The sequence below is a fragment of the Procambarus clarkii genome, chromosome 60, assembly GCF_040958095.1.
Source record: "Procambarus clarkii isolate CNS0578487 chromosome 60, FALCON_Pclarkii_2.0, whole genome shotgun sequence".
Lineage (NCBI taxonomy): Eukaryota > Metazoa > Arthropoda > Malacostraca > Decapoda > Cambaridae > Procambarus > Procambarus clarkii.
Window position 1 is genome coordinate 18,113,119 of NC_091209.1, and position 17,694 is coordinate 18,130,812.

Genomic DNA, 17,694 nt, shown 5'->3' on the forward strand with positions numbered 1-17,694 from the left:
TCCTGATCATGTATACATAAAAAAAAACGCGAAAAAATAACACTTACTTTGACTGCAGTGAAGGGAAGAAGTTGGTGCGTGATATCATGAATGCCTGTACACTTGTGGTGTAGTCTTCAGAAGTGCGTCGTGCAGCCGATTCGAGACAGATGAGTTGCCACAAATTTTTATGTGATAATTTATTACTCACTTTATAGTGTTTTCTTCTTCTTTTGTTGTTGCTATCTTATGCATATGGATGTCATTTATGATATCTATAGAGTAGTATGTGTGTATTGTTCAAATTAATAATTATACACGTGCCACTAATGTGTCCATTAAAAATGTTGTAACAATATTACTCATTCAATTTTCATTTTATTTCAAGTTTACACTGTCTCACACGCTATTCATCACTGTATTAACCATTGAGCACTTCATGAGTGTGTGAGAATCACTTAAGTAGTCAATGGCACAAAAGGCAACTTTGCTCTCTACAAACCAGGTACACACAGATTTTCACCTCCTATCTCTTGATTGCGTGTACTTGAAAACAATGCAAGCAAGTTTACCTTTGCCACTTGTTCCCATATTTGGCATAAAACCAAGCTTGTGTAGTGCAAGATAGTCTTTGGATGCCAGTCTGTCTAGAACAGCATGAGGCACTGTTGACACAAACTCTCATCACACCACTGCCCTCCTGTCAAACTTTACAATTAATTGTGACAAGAGAGCAAGAGTAAACGTACTGAGTGGTGGTTTCCTTGCTTGATTTCACCAAATACATGTTGAAACAGTTCGGTACTGTTACGTCCACAAGGTAAAAACTATTTCTTAGTTCATGAAATCAGTGTCAACATAATTCTTGGCAACATGGGTTCAGAACAGGACGCTCCAGCCTATTACAACTGCTAGACTGCTATGACATGGCCTTAGATGCCATGGAAGACAATAAATGCTGATGTAATACAGTATACAGATTTCATAAAAGCCTCTGACAAATGTGACCATGGTGTTATTGCACACAAAATGCACACTCAAGGAATTACTGCCAAAGTAGGGAGATAGATCCTTTACTTCCTATCAAACAGAATCCAGAGTGTCAACAAAGTAAAATTTGAATTGTCTACCATGAAAAGCAATGCTCTCCAAGGTACCATTCTTGCTTTGGTACTTTTCTTCGTCTTCATATCAGACTTAAACAGGGATACAAACTAGTGCTGTATCATCCTTTGTAGATGATACTAGAATTTTCGTGAGAGTAGACAATATCGACAACACAGCAAACCTCCAATCTGATGTTAATCAAGTGTTTCAATGGGCCGCAAAAAATATCATGATGTTTGATGAGGACAAGATCCAATTACTGCACTACTGTATTGATAAAATAAAAAACATCAAAGCAGAAACCACATATAAAACACAGTCAAACCAAACATCGAAAGAAAAAGAAATGCAAAAGATTTAGGAGTATTATGTCAAAAGACCTTACTTTTAAAAAACACAACAAAGTTGGTGTCACAACAGCAGGAAAAAAAGACAGATTGGATAACAAGAACCTTTAAAACAAGAGATGCCATGCCAATGATGATACTGTACTTTTAAAACCCTAGTGCTTTCTAGAGTGGAATATTGTTCCACACTAAAAGCCCCACTCAAAGCTGGAGAAATTGCTGACATGGAGAGAGTGCAAAGCTCCTTTACCACATGGATAAAAAAATTTCTGACAGAAAAATGTGGGCAGTAATCAGATAGAGGCAATGTATCGGACTGGAGAAATGTCACAAGTGGAGTATCACAGGATTCAGTTCTTGCACCGGTAATGTTCATTGTCTACATAAATGATCTACCAGATGGAATACAAAATTATATGAATATGTTTGTTGATGATGCTAAGATAATAGGGAAGATATGAAACCTAGAAGATTGTCATGCCCTTCAAGAAGACCTGGACAAAAAAAGCATATGGGGCACCACTTGGCAAATGGAATTTAATGTGAATAAATGCCATGTTATGGAATGTGGAATAGGAGAACATAGACCACACACAACCTATAAATTATGTGAGAAATCTTTAAAGAATTCTGATAAAGAAAAAGATCTAGGGGTGGTTCTAGATAGAAAATTATCACCTGAGGATCACATTAAGAACATTGTGCGAGGAGCCTATGCTACACCTTTTAACTTCAGAATTACTTTTAAATATCTTTACCATTGTGATCATTGCTGTCTTATATGTGCTGTCAATCTGCTGTATGGTGTCTATTAATCTTGTTTAAATTACTAATCAAGCTGTCAATGTAATCAATCAGAGCTTTAATATAACAATGTGCTTTAATATACTTACTTATCTCTCTCATCTCATTTTTCTCTTGTAATGTATCTTTCATTTATCAATTCTGATTGAAATTACCTACTTAAAATTATCTGCTAGATTAAGGACTTGCCCGAAACGCTGCGCGTACTAGTGGCTTTGCAAGAATGTAAATACTGTTCTATCCAATGTATTCTCACAAACCCAATGTACCTTCTTGTATATATATAAATAAATAAATAAATAAATAAATAAACATGGATGGCGAAATACTAAAGAAATTCGACTTTTTTTTAGACCAAAGTTGGAATATGCAGCGGTTGTATGGTGCCCATATCTTAAGAAGCACATCAACAAACTGCAAAAGGTACAAAGACTTACCACTAAGTGGCTCCCAGAACTGAAGGACAAGAGCTACGAGGAGAGGTTAGAGGCATTAAATATGCCAAATCTAGAAGACAGAAGAAAAAGAGGTGATATGATAACCACATACAAAATAGTAACTAGAATCGATAAAATTGATAGGGAAGAATTCCTAAGACCCGGAACTTCAAGAACAAGAGGACAAAGATTTAAACTAACTGAACAAAGCTGCTGGAGAAATAAAAGAAAATTCACTTTCACAAACAGAGTGGTAGACGGTTGGAACAAGTTAGGTGAGAAGATGGTGGAGGCCAAAACCATCAGTAATTTCAAGGCATTATACGACAAAGAGTGCTGGGAAGACACGACACCACGCGCATAGCTCTCATCCTGTAACTACACTTTGGTAATTACTAGAATCCAATTGATAAAACATCTAAATTATTTGGATCATCTAAAAATTTAAATCTATATTTCCTAGAGTGCAGGCAGGAGAAATGCATAATATTTTACACCAAGAAAATATTAGGAGGACTGGTTCCAAATCTGCACATAGAAATAAGAGCACACAGGACCAGAAGGCATGACAGGATGTGCAAAATAGTCCCACTGAAGAGCAGAGGTGCAATAGGCATACAGAGAGAACTCAATCAACTTCAAAGGCTAAGACTTTTCAACACTCTTCTGCACATACGAGGCATAATTGGCCGACCTCTCACAGTGTTCAAAAGAGAACTCTACAAGCACCTTCAAAGGATACCTGATTAACCAGGTTGTGACTCATCTGTCTGGCTGCGAGCAGCTGCATCAAATAGCCTGGTGGATCAGACCAACAACCAGAAGGCCTTGTCAAGAGACTAGGCCATGGGGATATTGATCCATGGAATCTTCAACAGGTAGTCAACAGGTAGGTTTACTTCACAGTTTTCCACACACACACACTCGACAACACCAAGCACCCTGTCAAATTTATCTACCAATCTCATGTTTATATTGCTGTCCATGACAATTTGTTTTATACAATTTCTCACGTGATGCAAAGTTCACTTTGCCACTGTCTACCATTTCACCAGTGTAAATTGTTGACAACATATTCAGTTCATGTCTGTCTTTTTCATTGCACTGATTCTTGTCACTTTTCTCAGCTAACAATCACCTACTGCAATACCTGTAAAAAACACAGGCATTCCTCTCTCCTATGTACCTTTACTGTGTCATAGACTCCAGTCTTATTGTTCAAGTAGGAACATAGTTAGCAAGGGGTAGGTTATAATCATTTTCAGTGTACATAATATACCCCTTATAAGGACATAGGCTATTAAGTCCTGTATGGATATGAACTTTGGATACTACTCATAAGCGGGAACAATGTATCAACACCCATCCTTGCTGAAGATACATTACATGGAAATATAGAGTCTGCCCTATAATAATTACTATAGTAAGTAATTAAGCACACATACCTGACTAGAAACATACATTCTTCTCCCTGCTCCCTGTTGACTACTTATTGATGCTTCTGAGGATCAATGTCCCTGCAGCCTGGTTTCTTACCAGGCCTCCTGGTTGCTGATCTGATCCACTAGGTTGTTTGATGTGCCTGCTTGCAGCCTGATGTACAAGTCACAGTGTAGTTGATCAGGTATCCTTTGAAGGTGCTTGTCAAGTTCTATTTTGAACACTGTAAAAGGTCAGCCAGTTATGTTCCTTATGTGTAGGGAAAGAGTGTTGAAAAGTCTTGGACATTTGATATTGATCGAGTTCTCTCTCAGTGTTCTTATTGCACCTCTGCTCTCAATGGGGCTATTTTGCACATCCTGCCATGCCTTTCTGGTCTCATGGGGTCTTATTTCTATGTGCAGATTAGGAACCCAGTCCTAATATTTTCCAATTGTAAATTATTATGTATCTCTCCCACCTGCAGTCTAGGGAATACAGATTTAAAATTTTTTGGCTGGGCCAATCAATGTTAAGATATATAAAACCAGGAAAAATAATAGTTTCTATCTTTAAAGTAGGTTTATTTTTAAGTCTTAGAAGTTAACTTTACAAATAACTACTGAAATTTAGGTATTTACTTAACAAGCCATAAAGTATTAAAATTGATTGATGGTCCATCATCATCTAGGATGTTTTATTTTATTTATATATACAAGAGTTCTTACATTCTTGCACAGCCACTAGCACATGAAGCATTTCATGACTTACTCCAGTACTGTAATATGTAATTTCCATATACTGTACTTTAACAGCATGACAATTACATAAATATTGTCACCGCAATTAGCTGCCATGAGGGGTAGATCACCAATGCGTCTGTTGATGATACAGAGATGTCGGCTCTACCACACACCCACCACCAGAGTGAACGAGTGCATACCTATGTTTTATCTTGCCAATCCAAAGGGTTCCAATGTTTATCTGTTTTCAAAAAATATTTCTTTTTATATCTTATTTTGTTTAGATATGGTTTTCTGCATTTAACACATTTTCCTCATGTTTCCAGTCACAGAATGTACTTGGAACTGTTTCATTATCAACTTTATGCACGTGCTAATGTAATTTTTGAAGGAACAGTTCTCTCATGTGAGATACACTACCATGCGAGTGCAGAGGTGGCTGCTGAACTGGCAGGATTTTCAAATGTTCCCTTCATCATGCTATCACAGTTTCAAATGTTTACTTCACCATACTTGCACTATCTCAAGTATACCTAACAAAAACTCCTTCCTTACAAATCTCACTGGAGACATGTAATGACTGGTACAGGTATATGAAGTCTAGCATTTATTTTTATTATGGTAAATGTTTTGTTTAAGTTAAAATGTTGTTTATTTATGTTAATTTTTAAGTTTCATTTGTCAGTGTTTACAAGTATGTTAAATTGTGTATTAGAGAATGTTTATGCCTCTGTGTGTAAAGCTTTTCATGAGGGTAGCGTCCCTGCACCCACCACCAAGACAGAGAGGACCCTGACTTGAGTGAGTGAGGGGGAGGAGGTGCTCGTGAGATGCCCACTTCACTGTTGTGAGGTTATTTATCTCGGGTTTCCTCAGTGTGATTGAGTAGTCAATCTGTTGAGTGAGAAATGATTTCCACAGTGCATTATGTCCCATTCCCTGAGTTTTTTAATAAATGTAATGTATGCACACGTTTGGTTTGCTTAAGTTCTGCCAATTCAAAATACATAACTGTACTGGTCATAGTATTTCCTCTCATGTCTGAGGTGCATCTTTATAATTTATATTTGTTCTGTATTTCAATTTAAAAATAACATACACGTACTGCAAGTACTCACCTAATAGTGCTTGCGGGGGTTGAGCTCTGGCTCTTTGGTCCCGCCTCTCAACCGTCAATCAACTGGTGTACAGGTTCCTGAGCCTATTGGGCTCCATCATATCTACACTTGAAACTGTGAATAGAGTCAGCCTCCACCACATCACTTCCTAATGCATTCCATTTGTCAACCACTCTGACACTAAAAACCTCTCTCATGACATGTACTTCCCAAAAACTGGGGTTTGAGCAATACCATCTTTGTTCCAATAATCCTGGATGACGTGTTTCACAAAACATCTTATCATCATACACAGCGCAAGAAACACACATATTGTACATTTCATCAATTGTCGTATATTTCCAATGTATTATACATGAAGCTGGTAATAAGCAAAATGTAATACGTTGCAGTGAATAGCAGTTTATTTCATCAACAGGATGGGTCATGAATGGTTCATCAAAATAAACCATAAAATATTGACTTTCAGTCATATCATCACCAGTTACAGGAAAATGGCTGTATCACCAACATCTGTATCATCAAATGTTGGTATTTCTGGTACAAATGTCTCACAATCTACCCACACAAGTATACCTGTGCTGCTTGTAGTGGCGCCACCACCACCACAGCTCCGTTTTCTTATACTAAAACTCTGTTGGCCAGGAGATGAAGCTCTTCTACATTGTATAGGTTGTCCACAAAAAGTTGAAGTGGAGGCCACACTGTCCTCATGGGTGAAGACATGCCAGTGCCTCTGACACAGCGAATCTTCATCTGGTAACATCACCATGAGAGCCGCTAACACATGGTTCAACTATGGTACTTGTATCAGAGCCAATGTCACTGAGCCCAGGAAAATAAAAAAGGCATCTACATTATCATGGCATTCAAAAATGGTAGATGGCACAGGTGGTGATAATATTGGCAGTGATGTTGACCTCCATCGGTGCGGTGGGGGTGGCAAGATACCTGTACTGTACACGCTGCCTATATCATTCTCATCGATGTCTGTATCACTTATATCTGATACTTGTGTTAGGTCAACATCAGGTGTTGGGTCATCAACATCACTATTACAGTCCTCTTGAAACAATATGTTCTTCATATCATTCTCAGAGAGTTGTTTTTCAACCACACGCCCCATGGGAGACCGGGAGCTAGATGCGCATGCATCAGCCATGGTTGCTTACTCGAAACTGAGCCTACTTGCCGACAAAATTTAAAATAGAAAAGGTAGATATCTCATAGTGTTTGTGAAGGCGCACTTTGTTGTAAAAGAATTTAAACGCTGTAATCCATGATATGTAGAGTTGGTAGCTCTGGAGATTAGAAACCATTAATCAAAATTAACAATATTATCATAAGTGACTGCACCCACACCACCAAGAATAGTGGCACCTACAAAATCGGGATCACATCACTTTGGACCCATTCTGGATTTGTACGAAATTCTGGTTTCCAAAAATTGCCTTTTCTAGGGGTGTTTATCACCAAATTTCCACAATTTTCCTTATAATAAGTGATATAATATGTTTCAAAACATTCAGACATACAAACATTATATACATTTTATATGCATAAAATAATAAATATGCAAAAAAAAAAAAAAAAATTATTTGGTCACTTACCTTTTTTAACAGCATAGGCTAGTTTTGACAACATCTAAGCAGCAAAATGCCTTTATAGCACTATGTCATGATGTCTAGTAAATTAATGTAGCCACCCTAAACTGGCATTAAAGTCCTATGCCCATGGTTTCTGACGTTCTTACAGCTACAGACTTACTATGTACCACCAATAGGCAACTCCATACTAGAATGCTGTGCAAATCGTTGGTAAACAGCATTATCCAAATCCCCAAGCTTAGATATCAATGTTTTAATGTCATTTCTCTTTCCACCACTACTTCATTATATTTATAATCTTAGTTTGCCTTCTTAATGTCAAACATCTTTAATACCAATACCATACTCCAATGACAGCCACACTCGCATTTCTCTTATAACTAAGCCTTCTTACCTATGGTAAGGAAATTTTACTTACCCTTGCTTGATGTACTCACACTCGTCTTACAGCACAACATGGCTTCAACTGACATATATTACCATCAAAGAAATGCTAGTTAAACTGCTTGAGTAACAAAAATTCAAACCACCCAATCACACACAAGGAAAATACAAGTTTGCTACAAATTCCCTAAAAATTTGTATAATTTATAGTGTAACACAGGCTTAGTAAAATATTCCTAAATATAAATGCATTGCAGTGTGTCCTTGCTTGAACGAACTATATAAGGCGAGGCCATTTCGTTCCATAAGGGATTTCATTTGACCCATCAGCTCCCAAGCAAATCCCTCACCCCCCAGGAAAAAAATCAGAAGGCCTACATCCGCTATAATGCATATAAAGGTTTGTAACTTACCTTACCAGGAAAGTAGTGTAGTGAAATATCTTCATAAATAGCCATAAAGTACATTTAGGTAAGTACAAATCCATCATAAAACATCTTTCAAGTTTATATTAAAAAAATAAAATTCACTGAAAATTTATTGATGATGTATTTATCATTCTGAACATGGTAATAGAGCAATCATCAGTGCAAAATTCCACATCAGTCATAACTATATGACAATTATTGGTGGGCACAAATACTGTATTACATAATGGCCAGGATTTAAACAAATTATCAATCAAACTATATAAAGATTCACAAAAAATTCATTATGAATTCTTCCTTTTGATTATGGCATATGATAAAGTTATCATTTGCAAACAATCTGATATAAATCCAGTATTGAATGTAATGAAACGCCAATTTCTGGAGGAGCCCAGTAACTCCCTAAAGCTATGTTCCTGAGATTGCTTCATACTAAAAGGTCAGAGTAGCTATGGATAGCTCTGTTAGGCCTACTGGGAATCAACACCAGAACATGGCCCCCTCAAAGAGGTGCAGAGACCAGGTGACAAACAACCACCTCATTACAGGAAGCCTCCAGAAAGACAGAGCAGCTTTACAGACCACTAGAGGGTTGACAGAAAACGAAGCCTCATTTGGACTCAGAATTCTCGATTGTGAGTCGAGAATGAACCTGACTGTACAACATGTTCCCCAACAATTCCGCAAATAATTTATCCCCAAGTTCATGTGGGATCAATGGGAATATTCAATTGCATGCAATATAACTTCTGAGAATTTGGAGCAACTATATCACTCTTAATACAGTTGTTACAGTATAAATGTGACATGATGGAGTGTGGGGAAAAGTGTGGCCGAACCACTTCAACGCCAAACAAACCACCACCAAGCCACATGGAACAAGGGATTCACTCAAGACTCATAAGTACCGATTACCACCACTAGGCGGCCCAGCCCTGGCTTCCAGCCTTCTACCAAAATCAGTTCTGGACATGAACAAACCCACGACGAGCTGACAAACCTGGAAGGGGAAGGGGGGATGGGGGGAACAACCAGGACTCCTTCAGAAATGTGCATTTCATTACAGTCAACACTGGGTTTCAGAAGCTAATCTAATCACAGAGAACAAGAAAGGGACTTACCAGGGAGGAGAAGAGGCAGCAGTCACATAAGATGAAGAAGACACACCAGTCCAAGTGACATAACTTAATGCCACACATGACCAACTGGGCCCAGGAATGTTAACCATATAACAGACCACAAGCGCCATGTTATAACACAAAACCCCCAAGCCCAAATATTAGCCCCGCGATGTTTATGTTTGATTGGCCCTATCCCCTTACCCTTTGTTTGATTGCCCCATCACCTCGCCCCACACTCCTTAAACTCCTTCACATGTATATTTAACAAAAAATTGTACATCATGTATTCATTCTTTACAGGAAGATGTTGCAGAGAGGGGAAAAAAATTGTAGAAAATAAATCTTTCAATAATTATTAGTTTCTTTATCATGAATTTTGGTACCTTGATTGCTCTTCTTAATACTGATACTAAGAAAATGGTTAGAAGCATAGAAAGCTTACACTATAAGATCAACAATGCCAGCAATGCCTTCATATTTAACCAAATATGTTTAAATGAACTCCTGCTGCTCTAGTGTTTGTGTGTATTATATATATATATATATAAATAAATATATATAAAACCAAAACTAATTTTCCCCATAAGATATAATGTGAATTGAATTAATCTGTTCCACACCCTTCAAAATATTAACTTAAAAATACATTTTATACATACTACTACTTATATTTTGTACTACAGTATGTACAAGTATATCTTACCTTTATTAAGGACTCTTGTTGGCGTATGGAAGACGGTGAGGAAGGGTGGAGGAGAAGAGATGTTGGTGTTTGGAAGGGCAGTCCCCTTCTATTATTACGGCAGTGATGGCATTTCTGGGGTACTCTCTCTCTCTCTCTCTCTCATGTTTTGCAGGCAACCCACTAGGACCTGGTTGTGGCTCACTGCTTGCTTGTCTTACTAAGAATCTGTCTATAGACACTTGTTTTTCCCTACATTTTAACACTTGTCTGTAGTGAGACATGACATTGTCTGACTATGAATGATCTCGTTTTTCCTCTAATCGTCTTTGTCACAACTATTTTCTTAGGTTGAACTTTACCACTGACTTTCTTGGAATACCATGGGGTGATATATAATAAAAACTTTTATGTTTAGAAACCAAAAAAGCACAAAAACAACGAAATTATACCCATATACATAATGACTGTTTAGGATCAGTTTTAAGTATTAGACAAAGTGTTTTTCCACATCTTGCCTGAAACGCTGTGTGTATTGGTGGCTATAGGCATAGTACATGTATGTACTAGCTCTATCTAGAAATCCAACATTCTGTATGTAACTCATTTTGAATGTATGTACTTTTACCTGAATAACATTATTAATATTATTATTATTATCATCATCATCATCATTATTACCACTACAGTATTATTATTTACAAATGATTGTATTATTATGTGCTAATATATTAAAAGTATTATAAAGCAAATTATTCTTGTTTTAATGCTATTTAAAATTTAATCTATTTTGCCTTTAAAGTATCACTAATAAAACTTCTGTTAAGATTTCATCATTCACTTGTTTCAATTAGATTTTTTTTTGTCTGCTGGTGATGTTTTCACATTTGCAATATTATGTGTGTGTGAAAGTTTTTAATACTTTTTATTTGTAGATATCTGTGGAGAAATATGACATATTAGGTGTCTTGGACAGTCTTGGACAAGATATTTTAGAGAAGTGGGTGGCCCAAGAGTTGGGAGGATGTGCAAACCTGGCAGCCCAGGAGACAGACATCTCTAAAGGTAGCAGGGTTCAGGTAAAGTCTGTCAGTATCACAGAATGAATGTAGTCAAGTCAAGAAGAACATGCAATTATGGTGGCACAAGGCAGCAATCTACAGCCAGCCCGAGCCGGGGCTCTAAAATAATTAACTAAGAAGGGGTATTTAAAGCCCAGAGAGATACCTAGAGGCCCTTGGGATAACCCATGGTCACTGAGACTCTCATTAAATCAACTAAGACATGCAGCTATAACCTGTATATTTGTCTCATCACTGGAGTTGTTATACCGGCAAATTAGAATAGACCTTGTCCAGGAGAGGCTTAAATGTTAGGACTTGTTCCCGAAGTTTCTTAGTCCAACTTTCTACAGTTTGAATGTGCAAATCTTTAACCCAAACCTCTTATATTATACCTTGTCATGCTCCTTTAAATATTGGCATAGCAATGGCAGAAAAGCTGATGAGTAAAACGGTAGTTGCAAGGATATTGAAATAAATTAATGATAATATGTATCAAGTGCAAAATGCATACACCAGGAATCATTATAAATAATATGGGAATAGATAAGTCCTCTCACTGTCACTAAAGATTATCATCCATGGTTTCCTCACTTACTTCAGTTGCAGGGAGGGTCTGCAGAAGGAAAGAAGACATAAGCTTATGAACCCTGACCCTACAAGACGTTTACTTGTTACAACCAAAGTAAGGCTTTACAGACATCAGATGCTGGGTCTGTTTGGTCAACATATATCATATGTTTAAACCTACATAGCATAGAAAACATTATAGAGGCCACTTTATTTATCTTAAAAATTAATTTAAAATCTAGTTTGCCAATTGAGGCCAATATATAGTGTGTAAAGTTATTCTTCATCAAGGCAAGAGGAACAACCAAATCCAACAAAATATGTCTGATAATTTCACTATCCAAGGATGGACAAGTATATTAATTTGGTAAATCTTAGCATAGGGATCCTAAGGAAAATTATTGTAATGTTACCCAAGAAATTCCAATTACAAGAAACCTGTCCTGAGACTTGCACAGTCATTTTATAAAGAGTTGTGCCCACATTTTGCTGAACAGCTTCTTAGTTAACTAATATAAGACAATAAGAGCAATATTAATGAAAAATCCTTATAAAACCATTTTCTTTTTTTACATTTGTTAAGCACAAAAAAAATCTGGGTGTATGAAAACTGTTAACTTATTTATATTTTATACATAACCTAATTATTACTACAGTATTATTATTTTGGTTGAGTGGTCTTAAAGATTCCTCCTATGGTTTCCTATAGCTGAAGATAGGAAACCTGTTAGGCATATTGAGGTCCCCTGAACAAAACTGCTGATGACCCCCACAACAGTTGCCTAACTATCAGGTACCTGTTTACCGCTAAGTGAACAGCAGCACTAGGTGAAAAGAAATATGCCTACCTACAACTATTCTGTCTGCAGATCAAACCTAGGATCCTTGGTTGCGAGCCAAGGACATTGACCACTGACAAGTTTGACATCTTAAATACAATGCTGTATTTGAATTTATCTTATCCATGAACTTCTTCTTACAATATTACAATACTGTATATTAAATCAGTGTACAATGCATTAGAATCTAATATGTTATACCAGATGAGACACAAATCCAAGTCAAGATATTATGTAATTGAAATGAAAAATATCTTTATAAATGTTTGATAAATCTTACGTGCATTATAACTAAAAATTAAAAGAGAAATACCCAATAAATTAATGAGTGATTTAAATCTCCTAGTACAAAATTCAAGTATTTTAAAAATGAACTATTAATTCCCTTCAGTATTTAGTAAAAACCTGCAACACTATATACCATCTATTCCAATCACAGAGGTATAAACCAATCTTAGACAAATTTGAAAATGAATGGGAATATATTTTGTTCATTTTCTCACTTTTTTTTTTGGACAAATTTATTATTATAAGTAAATGTTCTCTTGGTTGATAACTCATAGTGATGTTATGTAGTCTAACATTAATCATAGGTTAAACTAAACATTTTATGACAATAAAAATGTGTTATGTATTTTGATATAATTAGTTATAATTCTGTCCATACTCTCAAACCATAATTTAAATAAAACTAATATCCCGGAAATATTTTATGAGACATTTTAAGGCAAAATGCAATAACATACACAATACCTATTTTGAGATCCAAAACACAGCGTAACGAGAAAGGCAAATTATCATAAATCATCATCAGCTTATCATAAGCTTATAAAGATATCTGTAGTTGTTGTTTGTTATGAGTGAATTTTGCATTAGATCACCAGATTATTTACTATGAACAATTTTAATATAATTACTTGTAATTTTAAAGGAAAAAATATTTTCATTAATGAACTACAAACAATGTCGAGAAGTTGCCAGTAAATTTGTATAACCAATATACTTGAGAAAGCAATAATTAAGGCTTCAAATTAATATACTACGGAATAATGAAACAGATAAACCTTAAATTATCATCACTGTATCGAGACATCTAATTGAATCTACCGACGTGCTTCACTAATGAACAAAATGTATGAAGTTCTCCCTCAAATTCCAGATTTGGGGGTTTTGAGATGCGTGAAAGCTATAAATTTATATGATGATATCAGTAGTTCATCTAAATATGAGTTTGAATATGCATACCCTGATATATATATATACTTCACATAAAATTTACAAAACTTATATTAGGCATTTAAAAACCACAATAACCAAAAACATGAACTGCTTAAAAATAACCTCTTAACCATTTGACAACAGCTTACTGCATGTGATATTTTGCTTACCTAAAATGAATACAGCTTATCTCATATGACTTTTTCACTATAGATATTTAAGGAAATTGTGTTTTGCTAGTCTTTATAGTTACGAAAATTTGACATACCTGTGGATATTACAGTATTAATTAATAAAATTTTTAACTTTATTATTACACAAAAATCAATACAAAATATTTTGAGCATTTGGCCTCTAAAATATTTGTTCACAATTAGTTTGAACTCATTTGTAATATTTGGTACTTTGTTGGTTCAGCCAGGGATGTACCATGTGTTGTGTCTACTGGTTGCTCTCCCACTGCCACCTTCGTGCCTCTGATTCTGCTTCGGTGGATACCTTGTGGGTTCATCTTGTTTTCTTGATCCCCTGTTCCAAGGTTCATCTTTCCCAGGAAGTCCGCAATTTTATTTAGTCTAGCTAGTATGCAGTCTATCCTCAACCCATAATATTAGGAAGTATGCCTCTCTTTTGGCAGTGTTTGCAAACATGTCCAGGCTGATATTTGGGCAAGGAGGTTTTGGAGGTTGAGCAGGGTTCTGGCGGCCTGTTATATGGTGAATGTTCCTGGACATCAGCGCTCTTGTGTGGCTTTGGGTTGTCTCTCTCTGCTGGGAGTGTCATTCTCATTCTGACTACTGTGGTGCTCCCTTCTCCCTCGTATGTTCCCAGGTTTTCTTTCTTTCCTGTGGGTATTTAGCTTCTGGGAGAAGCTTTCCCCAGAAAACCAGTGTTGAATGTAATAAAATGCCAATTTCTGGGTGAGCCCTGGTGGCCCCTGATCTCCCTCCCTCCTTTCCAGGTCATCAAGTTGATGTCTACATCTGTCCTAGAACAGGGAGCTCATGCCCTGGCAGGCAGTGAACTCCCTCCCCCTCCTCAAACAAGTTGGGAAGGTGGGGCAAACAAGCTCGCACTAGTTTCGGGAGAATTCAATCTTTATTTACATTGTTAGGGTAGTTCTTTCAGCCAGTTTTGAGGCTTCAATCTGTTTTGAATCCAGCAATAGTTTTTTTTTACTATTACTTTCTGGTTGCCTTCCCTGGTGAGGTGGTGAAAATAAATATCACCGCTCCCTGTGCGGCACAGAGTGGGCCTGATTCTGGCTCCAATCCTTGGTAGGCCTCTAAAACTCTACAGCTGATGGACCTAGTAGATGGTAACTATCTCAGCATATAGCTTCAGGGAGCCACATGGAGCTCCATGCAGAAAACAATTTTTCATCATTTATTTTTTCTTGCTCATGACCTAGTTGTCGTGTAAATCGAATGCAAGTCCTGGGGTTAATGTGCATCGTATCATTCATTGTGATATTCAATAAATATCTCTCTCTCGTACGAGGCTGTTCCTGCCTATCCAGATGTTACTTTTATATCTTTACATACTCTAATAAATTTTATTTATCAGAATTCACCTCTACTAATTATGCCTAATAATAACATTCACCTCTATTAATAAATTCCTTTGGTACTTAAACATCATTTAAAATGTATTTTCTAAAATTTTGCTCAAACAACGTAACACTATTAATAACCCAACCCACAAATATGAAAGTGACGGTGTGTTGGTCCATCCTGGAGCCTTATCAAGCTGTGACAACTTGTTACAACATTTAAGAGATCATTACGAATCAAAACATCATCTCTCTCATTTCATGTGTAGGTTGGGGTTATTCATTTCAGCTAAGTTATTGTGACTTATTCTCTATAACACTTTATAAAGTTTCTTCTGACACTCATGTTTCAAAAGTAGTACAACTTATATGGTGAAAGACACCTAACTTAATGCTGTAATATACCTACAAATACTGTAATATATATATCTTAGTTAACTCCAAACTTCACTTTAAAACAATAATCAGTGACAATATTCTTGTCATGGTTAACTATTTAAAATATAAAAAATTGTCTCACTATATCCCACAAAGCATGACCACTTCTTTGCACTGTTACTTTTTTATGAAACAGATTTTGCTACTTGGTCTCTGTATTAAAACTACCTTAAAAATAATAACTCTTAAATGAACTGGAAGTTCTTGGGTATATCAAGATGGCAAAGAATGTGACATTAGTTGAATCTGACCCAGGCCTAATATTTCTGGTCAACTATCTGAAATGTTAAGTGACCAGAAAAAAACTAAAAATTTATACAGTAATGATATATTACTGCTGATGCTAATATTATTATACATATACAAAACATGAAGTGCTGTAAATACATAATCTACATTCTTTTTTACTATTTAATATCCTGCAAAATGAACTGAGCATATAGGAATATTAATGAAATTCAAATAATCATTGGCTATAGAAAATTCAGGCCTAAAATAGACGTACATAATATGTTTAGAAGTAGTATCAAAGTTATTATTAGGCATGGATCACATTCAAATTAAATGTATTTTGAACACTTTGCCATATATAACAAACTGAAGGCTAACTTATAAGTTACAGAGAGAATGGATTGATTCACTATGAAAGACACTTAAGACTCAATTTATAAACATGTGAAAAGCAGCTGATAAATGAAAAATCTATACAGTTAATAGATGGAAAGGAATAGAGCTCCTAGAGATGGGGGATTCTTCATCTACATAAACACAGTCCTAACTACTTGTAAATAGAAAATCAGCTGCTTACTAGAAAGGAACTTAGCTACTAATACAGACATACCCATCTTCTAAATAAATAGGGAACCTTGCTGCTAAGTAAACACTTAACTGCTATATAGAAAGAATATACAATAATACTAAAAGCATTAACGTTCATCTAACATATATATAGAATATCTGCAAATAGACTGTCTATACAGTATTTATTTATGAAATGTAAGAAAGACAGTAGGAATTCATATGAACTGATGTAATGGAAATAATAGCGCAGGAGATGAATAAACGAGAAGGATCAGATGAAGTTTAGTGTACAGATTTATAGACTAATTAACATGAAGGACAAAATAGGATGAAAGAGAGGATATTTAATCAATTTGACAGTGTTATAGTGGAAATTTTCTGCACAGGTCTAGTGACCCTCAAGTAATAGAAACCTGTGATGAATGTTACTTACTTTTGTTAAAAAAAAAAGAAGCCATCACGCATTGCTCCACCCTAATATTAGTACCCATAGGGCCTCTAATACACAATTAACTATTTAACAGACCACGTAGAACATCAATAGGAAACTAGATATTATTAACTCCTGGGATTTAGAATGTAATACTGTGCCAACATTCAAAAGTTACATGAAGGTGAAGAAATGTAGTGCTTAAATTAAATGCAGAAAAGTATACATAAAATATATGTACTCTGTGAACAAGTGTGTGTGTGAGATCAGGCATAAAATGTGATGATTTGCATGGTGCTAAGTGTAAGTGGCAATGAAACGAGTAGAGATACTGTAGGTGTTATTCCGTTTATGTAGTCGATACCTAAAGCCCACTGAGTAATTGCCTATTTATTTCTTAAATAGTACTGTCAATGTAATTATTACATTACAAAAATGGCTCTAAAACATAACTTCTGCTTCAGTTTTTAAAGAAAGTAATACCATAGAATTTAGTGTAAGCAAAGTTATAGTTTACAAACCTAAAACAAAATAATATTGTTATGCAGGTGTGACTTATCCATTTTGTCTAGTTTTACATTGTGTTTGTCAAGTTATCTAATCCAGAAC

The 17,694-nt window shown here is 35.8% G+C and overlaps 1 protein-coding gene across 1 annotated transcript in view; it reads right to left on the reverse strand.

Moving 5' to 3' along the window:
* cac (calcium voltage-gated channel subunit cacophony) overlaps positions 1 to 17,694 on the reverse strand; it is a 749,704-nt gene that overhangs the window by 277,397 nt on the left and 454,613 nt on the right. Inside the window, exon 24 of the mRNA XM_069307633.1 lies at positions 11,836 to 11,853. Within this exon, the coding sequence (XP_069163734.1) occupies positions 11,836 to 11,853 (18 nt within the window). The remainder of the gene's footprint in view (positions 1 to 11,835; positions 11,854 to 17,694) is intronic.